The sequence below is a fragment of the Narcine bancroftii genome, chromosome 11, assembly GCF_036971445.1.
Source record: "Narcine bancroftii isolate sNarBan1 chromosome 11, sNarBan1.hap1, whole genome shotgun sequence".
Taxonomy (NCBI): domain Eukaryota; kingdom Metazoa; phylum Chordata; class Chondrichthyes; order Torpediniformes; family Narcinidae; genus Narcine; species Narcine bancroftii.
The window spans coordinates 77377968-77399010 of record NC_091479.1 but is presented as its reverse complement, the minus strand read 5'-3'; the positions used below and the strand labels follow the sequence as shown (position 1 = coordinate 77399010).

At 42.5% G+C, this 21043-nt stretch overlaps 2 protein-coding genes across 14 annotated transcripts in view; one reads left to right on the top strand and one right to left on the bottom strand.

The window, feature by feature from the left end:
- Window positions 1-15518, bottom strand: part of LOC138745950 (ELKS/Rab6-interacting/CAST family member 1-like) — a 539260-nt gene extending 523742 nt beyond the window's left edge. For 5 of the 9 annotated variants that reach the window (XM_069903516.1, XM_069903520.1, XM_069903521.1 and 2 more), the window contains exons 1-2: window positions 14489-15258; window positions 1680-2496 (exon numbers count right to left, since the gene is read on the bottom strand). In XM_069903516.1, coding sequence (XP_069759617.1) covers window positions 1680-2348 — 669 coding nt within the window. In that variant the 5' untranslated portion in view covers window positions 2349-2496; window positions 14489-15258. The other 4 variants (XM_069903518.1, XM_069903519.1, XM_069903525.1 and 1 more) reach the window with 4 other exon arrangements.
- Window positions 14839-21043, top strand: part of rad52 (RAD52 homolog, DNA repair protein) — a 36247-nt gene continuing 30042 nt past the window's right edge. For 2 of the 5 annotated variants that reach the window (XM_069903531.1, XM_069903530.1), the window contains exons 1-2: window positions 14840-15027; window positions 18829-18981. In XM_069903531.1, the coding sequence (XP_069759632.1) occupies window positions 14986-15027; window positions 18829-18981 (195 nt within the window). In that variant the 5' untranslated portion in view covers window positions 14840-14985. Of the gene's footprint in view, window positions 15028-18828; window positions 19705-21043 lie in introns of those variants that run through there. The other 3 variants (XM_069903532.1, XM_069903534.1, XM_069903533.1) reach the window with 3 other exon arrangements.

Below are 21043 nucleotides of genomic sequence, written 5' to 3'. Positions count from 1 at the left end.
TATTCTGTATGGGCACCCACCAACCAGAAGGCATCAACTTAGACTTCACTGGTTTCTGTTAGCCCCTCACACCCAGCCTCTCCCTTTCCCCTATCCCTGTCTCCTTTCTTCCAACTGTTTCTTTTCTTTCCCTGTTTCCTTTCCTCCAGCTCTGCATTCACAGAGCTACCCACCTCCCCCGCCCCCCCGACCCCCACCCCCCAAGTCAATTCTCACCTTTCCTTGCCTATCCATGTCCGATTATCATATTTTACCTGTTGGCCTGTGCTACTCCCCCTGCCCTTCCTTCCCTTCTCCTCTAGCTTTTTTTAAAATTCAGGCACTTGATGGACTCAGGCCTGAAACATTAGTTATATACCATAATCTTGAGTCTTTCCATTATCGGCATTAAGGGGCTGAGATTGAATTGAAGCCCCTCAAACAGGGAGGGGAGTAGCAAAGTGCCACAGTGGTGGCAATAATGTAAATAGAAATTAATATAGCAATATACAGTGATTAAAATGTATGGATACAAAACTAACATTGGGAAGACTCTGAACAGTTTTCTTTTGTAAATAATTTGTGAATAAAGTCCTGTGAATGCTGCAAGACCTTCTGAGTTCCTCCAGCAATTTTGTTTTACCACAATCACAGCATCTTTAGACTTTCATGTTTCACTCCAGTCTTCGCATACTTATCAGTAACCAACAATGACACAAACATCTCTGCCAGGAGCTTCACACAACATTCTTCAATAGATTAATATGTATCTGTGCTTGACAATTCTTTTAAAGGATCATCTAGCACACTCTCTAAATTACAGAATAACAAGTTCTGTTCTGGGTGCTATAAAGTGTGGGAACGAGTGAGGAAAACGGTATCCTCCTCTTAAGAGCAGAGGCCCTCTTTTGAAAATAATAATCCTGTAATATTTTCCAACTATATAAACTGATACAGCTTTTTGTATACTCTTCACATTTGCACCAATCCCAAAATATTAAAATAAATCAGCCCCTTCAAATGGGTCATGTTTTACACAGGTGTCATTAAGTTCCAAAGTTCACACCACGAACTAAAAAAATCAGCCTCATTGAGTAATGGACTAATGAATAATCAGGCTAAGAATATTCTGAATGTAATCAGAAGACAGGAATCTTTTTAAGATAAACAGGCTAACATTAAAAAACAAAGGAAAGAATCACTTATTAAAGCAGAAAAGGAAGGCATTCAACCAGAGACCTAAAATTTTGGCTGTGATTCTCATCTCACAAATGCATCCTAACTTACTGAGAATTTCCAGTTTTAATTTTGCAACATAAATGGTACAGGAGCAGTTCTTCCCAAGAATGCAAAAAACTGCAGAGTTGTGACTGCATCTCAGGCCATTGCACCAACCTCCCCTCCATCTTAGGACAGCTGCCAATATATCAATTGACTCTCACTCTCTTCTTCCCCATCAGTCAGGCGAAGGTACACATGCATGAAAACATGAACCTTCAAATTCAAGGACAGTTTATTTGCTGGTGTGATCACATAATTTATCTTTTTTTTTTTAAATTCTACTCATAGAAGCTGAATAGAAACTGTGCATTACCATTATAATTTTTGGCTTCAATTGATCACCTGTGGCATTTCATATTCTATGAACAAAATTATATTAAATACAGACTTTTGATATCTCAAATATTTAAACTGAATACCTGATTTTCATCCTGTAGAACTCGAAATTGCTCTTTCCAAATCGTCATCTTAGCCACCTCATCCTTGCGTAATGCTCGTTCCTTTTTCAGCTCTGGACTCCAAAAAGTTTTGATACTGTTCATAGAAGAGCTGAGTTTACCCTCTTTCACATCAACTTCTTTCCGTAGCTGATCATTCTCACGAAGGACTTCTTTCAACTGTGATTGTAGATCCATAATTGTATTATCCCTTGCTTGCCGCAATGAATGTGGAACAGTAGATGCAAGGCTTGATGTTGGTAGGTGATGTTCACCAAAAGCTATAGTATCACTAGCCACACCAGTTGCAGCAATGTTTGGGCTGCTTCCCATTGTAGTCATCCTAACACCAAATGGTAAGCGTCCATATGCTCTACCCAATGTCATTGTTGTCTTAGGAGAATCTGCACCAATATGGTCATGGTCACTTAAGTACATGGGGCTGGATGTAGCATATGCAGCATTCAGAGACTGGATATTCTCCATGGACAAGGTTTTCCCACCACCAGTCCCAACACTAGTACCAGAATTGCCTCCTGTGCTGTTTGTCCGACGGTGACCTGGGCGTGGTGATCTTGGTAATCTTGGGGAGTGCCCAGGACTATGGTTACTTTGATCCGCTTTACCCACTGATCGTGAGTTTCCATGCATGATTGAACAGAATTCAAACAATTATTTTTTTTAAACTGATTAAACAATTAGATTTCCTCTGTTGGGGGTTTAGTTTAAAAGTTTGTCAGGTTCAGTATATTCAGATGAAATGTGATAGGACAGTCAAACCAGGGCTCTGAAGTTTCATCTATTTTAAAACAAAAATTTAAGAATTGATTAAAGCATCCAAACATTTTACAATCTACAAAAGCTTTCAAACAAAAGTCTAATAATAAATGTTAGCCACCCATTAAAAAGTAATTTTGTAGTACATTACTGTAATAATACCAGGCCCACTCCAAACAATCATACAGTTAAGGAAAATAAAATTATTCCACTTGGAAAAAATCAGAATAAATGCACCCGTTATAAACTTTTAGTTAACAAAAGAACTTAAAAATACCAGTCAAATCTTTTAGCATAGGAAATCCTACAGACAGTTCCTCACAAATTAGAAAACCCTGAATGTGGCAACTTAAACCAGGATGGGAAAAATAATTGAAATTTCAAAAAAATAAAAACGACATGTCCCAGGAGCTAATTGTGGTCTATGATGTCCCAGAAGCCATGTTGTAGTAAGCTAGAGGTGCACAAGAGGAGGGTAGACTCTCCAAAAACAATGGCAATTTTCCACTCTACATTGAAAATAAAAATTTTCATTGGTTTGCTTGAATTAAAGGTATTTGAAATGAACAATATCAAAGGATTTTATAATTAACAGATATGCAATTAAATTCACAAATAATTTTGAAACTGGGAAAAAAAACACAGCCAAATGACCACTAAAATTTAGAGCATTCAAAATTGATCATAGTTGCAGAGGGATGTTGGAAAACAAATTAAACAAAAAACCACTTTATAAAAACAGAAGAATGAGAGAGGAACATGAAATTTGCACAAATAAAGGGTTTAAATTCTGGACATATTCTGCTTTTTAGTTCTGAAATGATGCAGCAATAATTCTATTCATTAAACCAATATAGCTATATTATTATCAAATTACTTGCTGAGCCAGAATGCAAAAAATAATTTTTGGAAGGACACATTAAACTTTTGTTGGGGATGTTGTCTACATTTAAATGCAACCTATTATTAAAATGTTAGTAATGTAGCCATGCACTACTCGAAAGAAGACACATACACATAGTGTAGTCAGGTTAAGATCTGAGTTTTATTAGGGCTCAGGCCAGACTTTCATACTTGCACTGTTCCTGCCATGGCCCCCCTTGGCTGACGTCATAACACGCATAACAAAAGTGAGTTTCCCGCATGCGGGTACTTTCCTGCATACAATGCCCTTCTTCCACACGCACTGTCCCAGTCTGTAGGCTGCACAGCAAGGCCAGCACCATTTTTGAGTCACTGGCCTTTAAGCTGTCCTTGCCATTCACCCCTTGTTGGGGCCAGTGCTACTGTGCGGGATGCTGGTTTTTGGTTATGCTCGCCACCTGAAGCACTGGCTCAATCACTGCCGTGGGGGTCTGCCACAGTAAATTATATTTGATCAAATGTTAATTTATCATCCAATTCCAAAACATCTTATCAACTATCATTTGTCTCCAGAATTGTTTCTTATTTTTAAATCCTCTGACTTTAATAGATGAAGGAATAAAGGATAAATGTAACTCGAAATATTATATGAAAATGTTATGGACATGTTATGTACAAACTTTGGGTTTGTACTCTTTGAAAAGTATGGAGTGCTTCAGTTGTAGCATTCAATAAATTCACGCGAGACAAAAATAAAGTGACCTCCCCTCGAGTTCATAAAGGAACATTCTAACAACAGGAACTTGGTTTCAACAGTACAATACGTTCGTAAATCAAGTGGAAGCTGGTTTTGAAAATAAATCCAATTTGGTACTTCAACTCAAGAGCATTGATTTTTATTCTCCAAAAGAAAATTAAGAGAAAACATTTATTGCTTTAAACTACATCAGTGGGGCTGGGGAAGGAAGTATTTGAGTAATCGAATCGAAAACGAAAAGTAATAGTGCAGTGCAATGATGTCACTATCTTTAGGGTTAGAGCATCTCAGAAAGCTCAAATTAAAGAAAAATAGTGAAATCAAAATTAATAGCTTTTTGAGTGCACATAGCACCAACAAGACAAATACAGCAATGGCTTTGTAGCATCAACTTCAGGAGAGGAAGCAGAGTCCGCACCCCACGTCCACCTTAATGGCACTTGAGTTGAAAGAGTGGATAGCTTCAAGTTCTTCAAAATAACCATCTCCAATGATGCAACCTGGGACTAGCACATCAATGTGACAATGAAGAACACCAAGGACGTTCACCATGTCCTCCTGTCTCTCAACTTCTACAGGTGCACCATCAAAAGCCTACTTACTAGATGCATCAGAACCTGGTCTTCTCAAGATCAGAAACTACAAAAAGATAGTGAATGCAACTCAGAACCTAACAAAAACTTACTTTCCCTCCTTGGATTCCATACACTGCTCCTGCTGCCTTGGAAAGTCTGCCAACATACTGAAAAAACTGATCCAATCCTAGATATACCCTTTTATCTCCTCCTATCAGGGAGAATGCTCAGGAGTGTGAAATCACTCACTAAAGGGCTTAAAGGCAATTTCTTCCCTGCAGCCATCAGGCTCCTGAATGAACCACATAACAGTGTTCTCATGCTGCTCTTGCTTGATGCTAAGCATTCTTAGTTTTATCTTGTAATCCTGTACTCTGTAAATACACAGCTATATATAATGTAAGAGATAACCCAATGGTCTATTTGCAGAACACTTCTCAGTGTACTAGGTATCTTGTGACAAATAAACTATTACAGAAGTTGTGCTCACAAGATGACCAAGTTGTTGGAGAATGAAAATCAAGAAACATAGCAAAAATCTAGGGTTCATGGGAAGGAGGCATAACATATGCTCTGCTTGTACCACCACGCTGGCGGGGCAGCTGCAGAAGATGGCTCTCGTCTCATGGCTTAGGCCATAGCTCGTGTCCCTGGCAACGTGATGACATCATTGCTGCACGCGGCAGAACTCCTGTTGGCCTTAAAGGGACATGAGGGGTGGGCCAGGTCGTGAATAATCCGGAACGCCTCCTGCCTCCAATTTAAGGCCCTCAGTCAAGACATCGGTGAGCATAGTGGCGGATCGTTTCGTCTGGCACAGACTGAAAAAACAAGTGGCCCAGATGGTGAGGCATGCAATTGCCAAGCCTCAAAAGTCCAGGACCATGTCAGAGCCCCGATACAGCATTTCGACCCGACAGCCATATCGACTTCGATATAGTGGGCCCCCTACCGGTGTCCAGGAACACCCACTACCTCCTGACTGTGATCGACCGGATGACGAGGTGGCCGGAAGCCATCCTCATCAGGGACACCTCCCCCGAGTCCTGTGCCAGAGCCCTGCTCGCTAACTGGGTCGCCTGATTCGGAGTCTCAGCCCACATGACTAGCGACAGGGTCAGCCAGTTCACCTCCGCCCTCTGGGCGCAACTGGCCAACCGCTTGGGAATCAAGCTCCACCACACCACGGCATATCATCCCCAAGCGAATGGACTCGTAGAGCACTTCCACCGGCACCTCAAGGAAGCTCTCTTGGCATGGCTAAAAGGACCCAACTGGACAGACGAGCTGCTGTGGGTCCTGCTTGGCATTCGAACGGCTCCGAAAGAGGACCTCCAGGCTTCATCTACGGAACTTGTCTACGGTGCACCGCTGTCACTACCATGGTAGTTTTTCGGAGTGGGCGCAAAATCTGGAGGTGAGATCCCAACCCTGCTCGTGGACCTCCGCAACAGACTCACCTTGCTGGTACCCCCACCACAGCAAACACCTGGTGAACAACCCCAAAGAGCTGGCTTCAACGGAGTTCATGTTCATCTGGTGTGGCCCGCACCCGACCTTCCTGGAGCTCCCATATAAGGGCCTCCACCAATCGAGAAAGACTTTCACTCTGGACATTGGGGGCAGGGAGGAACTGTTCACGGTTGACCAACTGAAACCAGCACACGTGGACTTAGACCAACCTGTGCAGACGGCCCAACCTAGACAGAGGGGTCGACCTCCCAAGCTGCGGGACGCTTAAGCCAATTCTGGTGGGGGGGGGATTGTGTGGTGGCACATATCTCTGTGAGCGAACCAGCCCCACTTGTACCGCAGCGCTTGCAGGGCAGCTGCAGAAGATGGTGCCGTTGGGACTTGCTCTTGCCTCGTGGCTTAGGCCACAGCTCGTACCCTGGGCAACGTGATGACATCACCGCTGCACAGAGCGGAACTCCCGTTGGCCTTAAAGGGGCGCGCGCAAAATTCAAATAAATAGTTCGACTGAAATCCCCATCGAGTTCAATGGTGTGTTTCTATGTTGTAGCAGCCGCTACAGTATATTTAAACAAGATACATGGCCAACTACGAATAAGCACAATCTGAATGTTTTTTTAAAGAATCTGGCAAGATTGAAGTTTTTTTTCCCTCTTTACCAGAGTTCACTGGTGGTGAACTGTAGACCAAGTATATTTAACAAGAGTCTGTCAGTCCATATTAAGAGAAAAGTAACTGCCAAATTTTATTATTAACTAATTTTTTAAAATTTACACTGTACTTATTTGAAAGAAAGGTTAAACAAGGGCATGTATGATGCATTCAAGACTGAAAACACAGTAACAAACCCAGAATAAGTAGTTAAAAGACAACCACACTATTTTACATGTAATGGCATCAAACATTTATCCACTCCTCCAAATCATACTTCATCCACCAAGACAATGGATAAATCTGTACACATTTTAAAAGCAGCTTTGAAGAAGTAGTTTCTCCAACTTCTCAATGAATCATAAATCAGCTGTCTATTTGTTCAAGTTTCTTGACTCCACCTTCTGTTTTCTACTACAGCAGAGCTAAATCATGGTCATTCTTAAATAAAAGGACAGTATAGCCTAATTTGGAGTAGCCAGACTGTAAATGAAGTGGAAAGGAAATGTTGTTTCAAAGGAAGAAAAATTGAATGACTGCAATGATCAGGAGGAGGCTCAGTAAAGTACTCCAAATTCAAAGCTCAGAAATCAAGTCATAAATGTCCATGTAGGTTAGATGTTTACAACCAGAGAATGCCCAAAGTCATGATTCATCAAAAAAAAAAGGGGCTGGGGGAAAAAAATTTAGCTACTTTCTTGAGCTAAAGAAATCATTTTGGTAACAATACTCTCAAAATGATGTCAGTCAGAGAGATTTGGTTATGCAATCATTGGTATTAATATCAGATTGTCTTGTTTTGCAAAGCTGGTGTCAAGCATGAAAAAAATGGAGGTTGCCCATCAAAGGTGATTGAGCATAATTACTGATGAGCACATTGGCCTGCGAGAGAATTAAAAAACTGATTTGCTTAACCTGCCAAGTGATGAAATATTTCTAAGAATTCACATTATCCAGCAAAATACTTATCCAGTGCTTTGATGTTTCTTCTGTGGATAGCCTAGGTCTCTGAGTTAAGATAAGTTTACAAGGAGTTGTTGGAAATCTTGATTTCCAAACATTTTCTTCAGGTGGCCACATCTGCACCGATACACTCAATCTTTACCAATAGGTGGTTCTCAAAACACAAGGTCTCAATATGATATTGGGTTTGGTTTGGAAAATACCTCTTTTAATACACACACATGTAAGCACACAATGGCAAATTGGTCAAGATTTAAGTGACCTTGATTCTGGAGGCAATGGTGGTTGGACAGTTCTGCTATTCATCTTGTGTATAAGCTCTACACCAGCAGAAAGCTGGTAGAGCGGGCTATAATTTTCAGCAAGGAAGATTAAAAGATTGAAACAGTCACATAATATTCATTAACCCAAATCTTTGAATCGTAAGTTAACCTAACTGCTACTACACAGCACAGACATATTTCTTAGAATTTAGCCAAATCTATCAATTGAAAATAGTAAAAAGCTCCCAATTCAAACCACATTCTGTGCCATTCCAGCTCTCAATTTTTTTTTTTTGCGTGTGCTTTTCAATAAGGAGGTACTTACTTAAGCAATGGAAATATCAAGCTCAAAAATAATTGTGCTATGTGTCATTCCCTAAGGCTTTCAAAAGCCCATTACTTGGGGAAATCGATGCCTGAACTGACAGCTGCTCTCTGTTAGAGGAAGAATAGATACACTGCAAGATATGGCATGCATCAGCTTGTCACTATACAAAAATATCCAAAGTAAAAAAGGCCACAAAAGCTTCACTTTCTCATTTGAAATGGACGAGGGAAGGATCTATGGCTGCTTCCCTTCCAAGAGAGCACCTGTGTTTAAAATCTTAAATTTACAAATACTTTGATCCATATTCTTATTAAGACAGATCCTTGACAAATGGTGTCTTTCACGACACCTTGTCCTCTCGGTGATGCCAAAGTCACAGTAGGATCGCAATTAAAAATCACATTAAACAATTAAAATGTTGATCTTCAACTGAGATAGAGCACACCCAGAAGAAATTTTACTTAATTTAATGCTGAAACTTAGAAATTGTGAATACTTTTAGAAATTGGAGGAGTTGATGTTGATCCCACCTGGTTGCTCAAGCTTCATCCCTTGTTCAGCCAGGCTCATACTGTGTGTTAGATGAACATGTACAGTTAGCATAGTCAAATGAGTTTTGCCTAAAAGATCCCACCACTAGTGCACGCAACACTTTGCAAATAAATTTTGCACAAAATGTAAAGCATACAATAATTTTGTGATTTCACTCAAAAATGTGCAAATGTACATTATTGGAAGAAAACTAATATGACAATTTCTGGGTCAAACCTGTCAATGCAGCAGACTTACAATATTTAAAAATTCTTGATAGAGTAAAATCCCCGTTATCCAGATTGAAGCAACCAGGAAAAAAGTCTACAAAATCCAAAAGTTTAAAATTGGCACCCATAGCGGTTAGTTTGCCAATCACGCAACACACAATCTCAAGTAACTGGCAAATTCACTTATCCGGCATCTATCAATCCCCATAAGTGCCCGATACCAGGAATTTTACTGTATTGCACATTACTATTGAAATGGAGAATTAAAAAATGCAGATGCTGGAGATACAGTACAAAAAAACCCCAGAAAATACTAAAAATACTCAGGTCAGGCCATATTTGTTTGAATAGAAATAGAAGAAGTTTCATGTTGAGGATCCTTGGTCAGAACATTTTTGATTAAGGGTCTTTAATCTGAAATGTTAACTCTATTTTCTCTTCCCAAAAATGTGCCCTGACCCAAATATTTCCTAAATGTTCTGTTTTTATATTGAAATAGTGACTGATTTTTTTTTTCAGAAATTCAGGTGAGTTCTTGCCTGATATAAAATTCTTAACATTTGCATTTTGAAGTAGCATGTTGGAAAATGGATAAATATGATCAGATTTTATTTTGAGGCAAATAAGATATCTGCAGATGGTGGAAAAGCTCAGCAGGTAATCCAGCATTTATAGAAAGGAAAAGTAGTCAACACTTTGGGCCTGATCACTTCTTCGGGAGTGCTGAAAATCAGGCAGGCAGGCACCAGATTAATGAGAGGGGTGGAGGAGTAGGAAAGGAAGGGGGATGGAACACAGATGATAGATGAATATAGGATGGGGGGGGGAAGAAGACAAAGGAGCTGAGAGGTGATCAGGGGTGGGGCCAGAGGGCTCAGAAATATAGCTTTCATGAGAGAAGAGGGAGCTGGAAGATGGGAGACATGAATAAGAAAAAAAGAGAGACCAGGAAGGGAGTCAACAGAAAATGAAGGAATTGTTACAGAATACACAGCATTGTTCCTTAAATTTACGTGGCCTCAACTTGGTAGTTTGCAAGGCCATGGACAGACATGTCAGTGTGGGAATGGAGTGTGGAATTGAAGTGGTTGATCGTTGCTGATGCAGTAGACAGCTCAATGAAGTGATCCGCATATCTGCGTCCAGTCTCCCTCAACGTAGAGGAGACTGCATCACTAGTTCTGGATGCAGCCAATAACCTCTACAGATTCACAGACCCTAAATAGGCGAATAAATAACCCCTGTTGCAGTACAGGGTGAGCCATTCATACTGGATCCTAAATTCCCTCGTTCATGTGAATATTGTGGATCTAAGGGGGCCCAACCTCCAAGGGTGACATCCCAAGTGACATATTACATACTTGCATGACAGTGAAATCGTAGCAGGAATAAAGCACATATGCTCACAATGTACAAAAGACTGCGAGGAAAAAACAGTTACAATTTAATAACACGCACACACTCAATGTATAAAAGACCGTGGGAAAATCTACTGCAGATGGCTTCTGACTGTTCAAACTTAGGACAAACCCACAGACCAGCCTGTCATTATTCCTTAAACAATAGAGCATAACAACTATTTACAGAGCATTTACATTGCTCTGTTGACAGCCCTGTGAAATACAAATGCATTGATATTTAAACTACCAGATTGATGCAGGCTCACAGGCACTATCCTCACTAATGATACTCAGTTGAGTGGGTTGGCCATTTATATTTCAGAGGAGTCAACTCAGCCAGGCTCTGATACAACTCCCTATCAAGTATCAGAGCCCTGTTGATTTCCCCCACCCAGTTGCCAGATGGCCTGCTAAATACCCACTGAATTGCCCTGGTCAACCCACATTGTGAAAGGATCTGGTGTTTTGGAAGAACTGTTTGGGGCCCCAAATGGTGGTGAGGGAGGTGTCAGTGCAAGTGTGGCACTTCTTGCTGTCATGAGTAGGAACCAGGGGCAATTGGTAGGAAAGGAGGAGTGGATCCTTAGAGGGAGAGATCCCTATAGAGAACAGAGAGGAGGTGCCAAGAGGTGGGAACTCACTATAGGTGGCAGAAATTGCAGAGAATATGTTGGATAGGGGAAAGTGAGGGCCAAGTTAGGTGTGGGGAAAGTGAGGGCCAAGTTAGGTGTGGGGAAAGTGAGGGCCAAGTTAGGTGTGGGGAAAGTGAGGGCCAAGTTAGGTGTGGGGAAAGTGAGGGCCAAGTTAGGTGTGGGGAAAGTGAGGGCCAAGTTAGGTGTGGGGAAAGTGAGGGCCAAGTTAGGTGTGGGGAAAGTGAGGGCCAAGTTAGGTGTGGGGAAAGTGAGGGCCAAGTTAGGTGTGGGGAAAGTGAGGGCCAAGTTAGGTGTGGGGAAAGTGAGGGCCAAGTTAGGTGTGGGGAAAGTGAGGGCCAAGTTAGGTGTGGGGAAAGTGAGGGCCAAGTTAGGTGTGGGGAAAGTGAGGGCCAAGTTAGGTGTGGGGAAAGTGAGGGCCAAGTTAGGTGTGGGGAAAGTGAGGGCCAAGTTAGGTGTGGGGAAAGTGAGGGCCAAGTTAGGTGTGGGGAAAGTGAGGGCCAAGTTAGGTGTGGGGAAAGTGAGGGCCAAGTTAGGTGTGGGGAAAGTGAGGGCCAAGTTAGGTGTGGGGAAAGTGAGGGCCAAGTTAGGTGTGGGGAAAGTGAGGGCCAAGTTAGGTGTGGGGAAAGTGAGGGCCAAGTTAGGTGTGGGGAAAGTGAGGGCCAAGTTAGGTGTGGGGAAAGTGAGGGCCAAGTTAGGTGTGGGGAAAGTGAGGGCCAAGTTAGGTGTGGGGAAAGTGAGGGCCAAGTTAGGTGTGGGGAAAGTGAGGGCCAAGTTAGGTGTGGGGAAAGTGAGGGCCGAGTTAATGACAGTAGAGAGGAAGCCATGTTTTTTGAAAGAGGACATCTCAAGTCTTGGAATGGAAAGCCTCGTTCTGGGAGCAGATGCAGTGGAGAAATTGAGAGAAAAGAATAGAATCCTTACTGAGAATTTGTTTTTAAGAAATATAGATTGTTCATACATCTTTTGTCAGCCTTCTCATATTTTTTCATTGAATATTATACTGATGTTCAATGATAACTAATGAAAAGGTCTAGGGTTCTTTCCTTTTGATATGCTTTACCAATTGTTTTTCCTGCAAGCTCTGAAATCACAACTTCCAAATGAACTTTCATTTTTGAAAAGGCTCAATGAGGTTATATGATAATTAACAACACATTCAGGACAACTTGTTTATTTTTTTTTAAAAACTGAAGGTAAATTATGTTTCAAGCTCAGCAAAAATATCCTACAAATATTTGAGACAAAAAGATTTCAGATGTATTACATTCATATTTGCAGAATTAACATATCTAAACAAAATTTTACATTGGGTTATCAATGCCCAACATTTCAAGCGGAAAATTGGCTTTTTTCATATATTATTTCCTATGTATTACTTGCCACTGGAAGCAAATCTGTGAAAATCATCAATAGCATGCTTTAGCAACATCGATTTCACATGTAAGCAAGTTACACTCACATCATCCCTCTCTTTACCTTGACGATTTATCAGATTTGTAAAATTCAATGAGATGATTCCTCCTCTGAAAGCCAATTGCAGTTGTTCCCAATAAATATTTCTTCCACAATAAATTTTGCTCCCAGCAATTTAATGCATGTTACATTTTTCTGAAGTGAATCAAACTACTCACAACGTAATTTATACAAAAATCAGATCACCTCTCTGAAATATCTCCAAAATTATTTATTTACATATCTAAACATTAACTGACCATGTGTATCTCATCTGATCCATTGCTTCAACTCATCCATTCCTTTGTTACCTTCAAAGCTCACTACAAGCCAGACCCAGCTTCTCTACTATGATACAAATTAAAAAGTGTACAAAAACATCCATTCATTTCATCTCACATCTAAATAAGTTATCTTATGGGAAAAAAACTCCATTTCTGACATTCTGGTTATCACCAAAATTCATCATCTATAACATCTTGCTCATCTCCTGCCACTATCAAATTTCTTTCCCCTTCAGAAGTACTAAACTATGACATTTCCTCTTAAAATCTAAACTTCTTTTTATCTTCGCTTTCACAAAGATTATAGTTTTACTGCACAGAAATGGGCCCAATAGTCTAACTCACCCACAATGAACAAGCTGCCTATCTGAACTCGCCCCATTTGCCTTTGTTGCTTATTCATGTACCTAGCCAAGTGTCATAAATGTGCCCACCTCTACAGCTTCTTCTGGCAGCTCATTCCACATACCCATTATCCTGTGAAAAAGTTATCTTCACAAGTCATTTTAAATCTTTCCTCTCTCACCTTAAACATATGACCTCTAGTCTTTCCATTCTTCTACCTTGGAGAAAAAGACTAATCACCTTATCTGAGTGAAACACAATAGGCTGCAGATGCTGTGATTGTAGAAAACACACAGAAATGCTGAAGGAACTCAGCCAGTCTTTTCAGCATCTAAAGGAGCCAACGTTTCAGGCCTGAGCCCTTTTTCCAAAAAAAAATCAAAAAATGTGTAAGCGGGCTATATTAGAAAGTCTCAGAATTCAAACAATGGGGGGATGAATAAAGACCAACAAAAGGTCTCCTTTAGATGCTGAAAACACCGACTGAGTTCCTCCAGCATTTCAGTGTATTTACTAATCACCTTCCCTGCACACCCATCTCGATTTTCTAACTTCTACAAGGTCACTCCTCAGTCTCCTACGCTCCAAGGAGCAAAGTCCTGGTCTCTCCTTATATCTCAAGCCCTCCAGCCCCATGAACACCCTCAAGATATATTTTTTTTGTACCCTTCCCACCTTATTGACATTTCTCAAAAGCTACATCTTCCTCGCATTCTTTCTAACCACCTTCTTTGGTGAATCACTGTTACTCTTCGATCACACACCCTGGGAGGTTTAGAATGCAAAATGAGTAAAAGTTGTTGTGGGAGTTCAGACAAGTCACCTCATCTTCACTCCTGCGATCTATGGCATCACCCCCCGCTACCTTGATCACAAACCCAGTTAGGCGATCGATGGATTTTAAGATAATTCGCATGATAGTATTTTCCAGCAGAAGTAAACTGGAGGGGGAGGGGGGGGGGGAATCCTTAAAAAAGTGTGGCACAATAGTCCTTCTCGATAGAAGAACGCGACATCACTCCTCTTTCCATTAAGCACGTAAAACTTCCCTTATGTGACTACTAGAATTGCATGCAGGTAATGTCCACGTCGCATGGGGAAGAGATGACATTTCGAGACATCCCTCACTTCATGCCAAAGCCTCTGACTGGTACGAAGCCGCACACCTACCCCTACCCCGCTGCTCTCCACCCAAGTGACAGTTAAACGCGAGAGACCCCGTTGTCCTCTCCGGCACGTACTCACCTGTCACTAAAACCGCCTCCGCCAAGTACCAAGGCGCTCCAATCGATGAGAACTCCGATATTTCCAATTCTTTCTCCAGCCACCCCCCCGCTTTAAGAGCCAGTTTTCACAGAGGCGCTTCCATTGACGTGAACCCTCCTCTGGACATCGCGTCGATTTTTTGTGTGCGGGGTGCCTTTTCTTACCCAGCGTGCCTCGCGAACCCTCACGCCTCTTCGCCCTCATTCCCGGCACCCTCCACGAGGCAAAAAAAAATTCCTTCGCCCGGAGGCGGGCCCCAAACACCCCACCCCGACCTCATTCCCGGCACGCGCCTCGGCGCAAAATTCGACCTTCTGCCCGGCGTCCTTTGCGACGAGGGCTCTCTTCATTGAACCCTGCCTCCTTTCCGTTGGGCGCACAGGAAGTGAGATTTCCTCCCCTCGCTTTTGAACTGTTGGGCGGGGTTTTTTAAAAAAAATGTTTCTGTTGTTCGCCCGGCTTTAGATACACGAGGGATGCCTGATATGAACGATCGGCCGACGTTATGTTTCGGGCAGGTGAGTGACACCGTGGTTCAAAAGGAGCCACCTCGCTCGCCCGCCCATGTTTGGTGCTTCTCATGCGCTGGAGGAGGTGTTATTTCGCTCTGCCGAGGCTTCTGAGTTTCTCTGCTTCTCCTTATTCTTGTCATCAAACCTTCCTGGGAATTCCCTGAAGTTGCCTTGATGCTCTTCCAACAAAAAATGTTTCCAGTGATTTTTAAAAACGAGTGAGGCGATGTATAGATTTATGCAGCGTTTTGTGTTAATACCTTGGTTAAAACGGGTTCCTCCTTTAGAAATAAGTTTTTTTCCAACCTCCAGACTCGTTTTGTACCATTTGTTTAATGCGAGGTCGCCTTGAGAAAGTTGCTACCATTAGCAGTTATCTCACCTTCTCATCGTCCGTGGGGGGGGGCGTTTTCTAGGTTGATTCAGAAATAACAGACGGCAGTTTGAATGCCGAACCGTCGGGCTCCGGCGCCCTCACTCGGCCAAGAGGACGTAATTACATTTTCCTGTGAGGTCACCACCCAGGAAGCTGCAGATGATGGTTCTGAATTATAACGTTCTTATACCCAGCCTGATGCAAGATTCTCTGTTAATCAGTGGGAAGCTCTGTGATAGCAGCAAGCAAGCACAAAAGCTCGAAAGGTTGCGCAACCAGCTTTATTCGAGCACAAGTCTGAACGCCAGTTCAACCTTGGTGCCTCTCCCCCTGGCTCAGGTCGGACGATTGACAGCCGGCCAGGTGGAGTCAGCCCCTTAGGTGGTCGATTCAGTTTGGCTGATGGACGGCCGGCCAGGTGGAGTCAGCCCCTTAGGTGGTTTTCCTGCGGGTACGGAGATCGCCCCCTGCAGTAGGCTGGTGGCTTTATTGCCCAGTGATGAATTTTTTTTAGTGTCAGAAGTAATATTTATCGCTTGCTAAATTAAATGGAAAATACTCTTGGAGCTCGTGAGAAAAATAAATTCTGGAATGGTGAACAATGAGTTGCTGGAGGAGGAGGGTCAGGCAGTATCCTTGAGTAGAAACAGTAAGTCAACGTTTCTGGTCAGAACTCTTTATCGAGACTAAAGTTTTTAAAAAAAAAGTGGTGATCGTGTATGTGAAGAGAGAAAGAAGTTTGGGGAGGGGCCCAGAAGTGATGGGGTATTTGACAGAAGGACCTCTATTACCCTCTTGGCATGTGGAATGTTCGCCTTCATTACTCAAGGAATTAAATTAGACCTTCGGCATCGTAACAGGCCCCTCCAGCCCATGACCCTGTGCTGCCCAAATACACAAAGTAACCTACAAACCATGTACATGTTTGAAGGGTGGGAGGAAACCGGAGCACCTGGAGGAAACCTAGCAGACGTTTAAGAACGTACAAACTCCTTATGGACAACTCCAGATTCAAACCCAGGTCACTGGCGCTGTAATAGCATTGTGGTAACCCTGCCATCCACGAAGAAGATGGGGATGAACAGGTTTCCCTAGAAATTAGTGAATCAGTGGAATTCCTTGCCCAAAGAAGCAGTAGAGGTTACCTCATTAAAATTATAACTGTATCACCATTTACGGAGCGGAAACAGGCCATGTTGGCCTTTCGAGTCCACACCAGTTCACTGATTTTGTGCGTACTTGAAGACACATAGATGTTGGCAGTGTAAGGAAATTAAAGTTTAAAGGGGGGGGGGGAAGGCGGGTAAGTGAGCTGAGTCCATGGCCAGATCAGCCATTATTTTATTAAATGGGATTGATGGACCAAATGGCCAACACCTACTCCTATTTCTTGAGTGTTTGTATACAGGTGCACCTCAACTTACAATGGGGTTATGTTCCGGCAAACCCATCATAAGTCTAAAAAGAATACCACACCTACCATTTTTTAATAATTGAATTTTGAATACCTTTATTCCAACTGAAAAAAACCATTGCTACTTAGAGAGTGGCTGAGTCAGCATCGCAAGAAAGTATGTGGTACACTACTCTCGCATGATGCTGCCGTTGCCCAGCATCACGAGAGTAGCGTACCACATATCGCAATTGTAGGAACAGATCGGAATTCGAAATTGAAAGTACAGATTTGAACCATCATAACTTTGAAAAATTGCAAGTCGAACCATCATAAGGAGAGGAACACCTGTACATAATAACTCCACTTATGTCTCAATAAAGGGCCCCTTTCTGCAACATTAACTCTATCCACAAATGCTGCCTGACCTCCAGCATCTCATTGTTTATTTAAACTTGGACCTTGTGTTGGACTATTAATTGGAAAGAATATTCAGTGTAGAATCCAGTCTCTAACCCAGGAGAAAGAAGATCCAAAAAACAACCTAATGTAAGGTTATTAAGATAAATTGAATTTGACATGAATCTAGGATTAAATATCTGATCATTGTCCACTGATTCAATGGTGCAGTACATAATGTAAAATTTAAAATTGGCACAACATATTTATGTTTTTTACACAGCTCTTTTGTTCTGGGGCATTTGCTCCTTTTTAATGGAACGCCTGCTGTCTAAAATGCACCATGGTGGTGGTGGGGGGGGGGGTGTCATTCCAATCCTGGCTTCTTTCCAGCAGCAGACCTAATAACAGTCCAGGAATGCCGGCTATGTAAAAAACACTTCTGGCATTCCGGGACCAATTTGGGTAAGGATGTGTACGTGTACCATAATTTTTTTTGTGTGGGTATTCGCGCGTAAGCATTTGAAACTTGGACAAAACATACAAGTAGGACAACAGGAAAGATCTTTTTAATCATAATACAGCTGTCCCACTCTGGCACTGCGGCCTGCTCGCTGTTGCTGTGGACCACTCATGGAGAGGGGTGAGGGCAATCACAAAGTGTGTCTGTGTCCAGCATCAACCTGACAAGGTATCATTCCAGTACATCACTGATTTGACCTTAGGTCTGCCAGACTGAGCTGCAATTATAAAGGCACAGTCAATCTGGCTGATAGCAAGTACTTCATTAGGCAGGCTCTTGGAGTTCAGCCCATCTCTGATGTCTATGCATGCTCCCATAAATGCAGAAGTCTGAAATGAGCTGGAGATGAAATGAACTGGTGGTGAAATAGTGATGCATCCTCGACCAGACTCACTGTTTCCTTATGAAGGTTAAACACTGGTGTATTGCTAGGAGGAGAATGAGGGATAATTCATAAATACATAATTCATGGTTTTGAAAGGACATAAGTGGGGTGAAATAGGGCTTGATCATTCATGAATAAGATAAAAAGTATTTATCAAAGGGTACTGAATCTGGAACTCTACAGAAGGAGGATTTGAGTGCTCAGTTACTGAATGTATTCCAGACAGACACTGACAGACTTTCATATATTAAGGGAGAGGAAATTAGTGTTAGGGAGTGGCATTGTGATAGAAGATCAGCTCCGCTCTCAGCTGTCCCCAGGTGTCTCTAGACACCTTGTGCTGTGCGCAATCTGGTTTGTGGGTTTGTCCTCCGTTTGAACAGCCTGAAGCCCATTGCAACACTCCCCCTACCCCCCAACAACCTGCCACCAGCCCCCAACGATAGATAGCGGTGATTAGTAAGGGATTACTTAAGGTGGTATGTGAATGGAAAGAGTTTGAAATTCATTGCTATAGATCAATACTTGCAATAGATTTTCCCATGCTCTTTTATAAATTGTGTGTGCAATAAATAGACTACAACTCCCAGAAGTCTATCAAAACGACATGTGGCGCTCGTGGGTTCAGTGTTTTAAAAGAATGCACGTGTGACTTGAGTAAATGAGTTCTGATTTAACTGCAACTATATGTGTCATTCTTTCGCCTTCATCAACCACCTCTGTGTTTTCAGTGGCTACAATTGGTGACCCCAACGGTCCAAAATGAGCTTTTAGGCCATGTGGATACTACAGCTGTGGCTGTTAAGCTACCACCCTTCTGGACGGTGGAACTAGAGCTGTGGTTTCGACAGGCTAAAGCACAATTTCATCTCCGGAAGATTAAGGTGGATATGACTCTATTATCTCCTCGTCCATGCCTTGGACCAAGCCACTTGGTGACTTGGTGACATCCTGCGTGATCCATCGGAGCCTGGAGAGCGCAAGTATAACACTCTAAAAGCACTCCTGTTGCAAATTTACAGCATATCCCGTAGAGAGAGGACCACCAGACTGTTACACATGGAGGAATTGGGTGACTGGGCCCCGTCCGAACTAATGGACGACGTGCTCTTCCTGGCATACAGCCAATGGGCAGATATGTTATTTAAACAACTCTTTTTGAAGAGGATGCCAGAAGACATTAGATTCTTATTATCACAGAGTTCTTTTGAAGACCCTAGGCCAGTAGCTGCAGAGACAGACGTTCTGTGGCTGGCCAAAAAAAAACACACCTAAAGGTCTTCAGACAATGTCACTGCATCACAGCTGTCTGCACCCAACACCTCCATTGTTGACACTAATTCCCAAGCCAACACTCTCAACGCACTCGCTCCTATAACGAGGCAATGTCTCAAGTCAGGCAGACAGCCTGTCAAGACTTCCTGATGTTTTTACCACTGGTATCGGGGAGTCGATGCACGTAGGTGCCTGCCACCCTCTGCGTTCTCGAGAAATGCCCTGGCTGACAATCATTAATGGCTGTGATGCTTGGCCGAAAATCTACGAGCCTTCTATACATTTGGGATCAGCTATCCCAATGTAAATTTTTGGTGGACGCAGGATTGGAGGTTAGTGTTTTTCCATCAACAGGTTTCGATACACATTATTCCACCCCTAACCTCCAACTCATAGTGGTCAATAGTTCCAACATACCCATTTATGGCACCAAAAAAATAAACATGCAATTCAAGGGGAACATTTACACATGGCCTTTATAGGGGGAGTGTCACGACTGCTATTTGGGGGTGATTTCCTTCGAGCTCATTGGTGGGTTTATAAGGGCATCAGCTGGTGGATCGTACCACTTTTCAAACTATTCACCTGGCAGAATTGCATGTTCCTGCGCTATGCCTTCAAGCCCTGCGTAAGACTGTTGATAAGTACTCCAGACTTGTAGAAGAGTTTCCTGAAATTTCAACTCTGCAGGTTTCAACCCCCAGCACGAAACATGGAGTCACTCACCATATTTCTACCAAGGGTCTTCCTATTCATGCTAAGGCACGTCACTTACCTCTGGAGAAACTGCAATGACCTAAACAAGAATTCCACAAAATGCACAGGTCTGACAGCCCATGGGCATCTCCATTTCATTTAGTCCAAAAATGCACAGGAGGGTGGAGACCTTGTGGAGATTATAGACTGCTCAATGACACCACTGTACTAGATATGTGTAGCTTGACAAAATCCATCAGCATACAAAAGCACTGCTAAAATCCTTTCCACCAGTAACTCACCGCTTCAACCATGTCCAATTCCAGTTTCACAAAGCTACCACTATCTCTTCACTGTGATCGATAGGTTTGAGATGGCCTGAGGCAGTCCCCATGACAAATGCTTCTATGGACTCTTATGCATAACCATTCCTCAAATTACATCTTTGTTATGGACAGCCTTATTTTGGCTGCTCAGCTCTAGGCTTCATCATATAAGCACCCATCACCCATAGTCCAATGGATGGTTGAACGATTCCATTGTCACCTTAAATCAGCCTTAATAGCCCATTTGGATGGTCCCAACTGGACAGACAAATTACCATGGATGTTGCTCAGCATTAGGGCAACTCCAAAAGAGGATCTCCACACTTCGTCTGCAGGGCTTATATATGGAGTGCCATTGGTGGATCCAGGGGAATTCGTTCCACACGAATGTAGTAAAGATTAAAATCCCAAAGAGCTGCTGAGCAGATTAAGGGATACCGTAGGCAAATTATCCCCTGTATCACCATCATCACATGGCAAACATGTTTCTTTTGTACCATACAAACTGAAGGACTGTGAATACATGTTTGTACGTAGAGGAACACATGGACTGCTCTTGCAGGTGCCATACGAGGGACTATACAGGGTGATAAGGTGAACAAGGTCAACCTGCATCTTGGACATTGCTGGGCAGTGTGTGTCATTCACA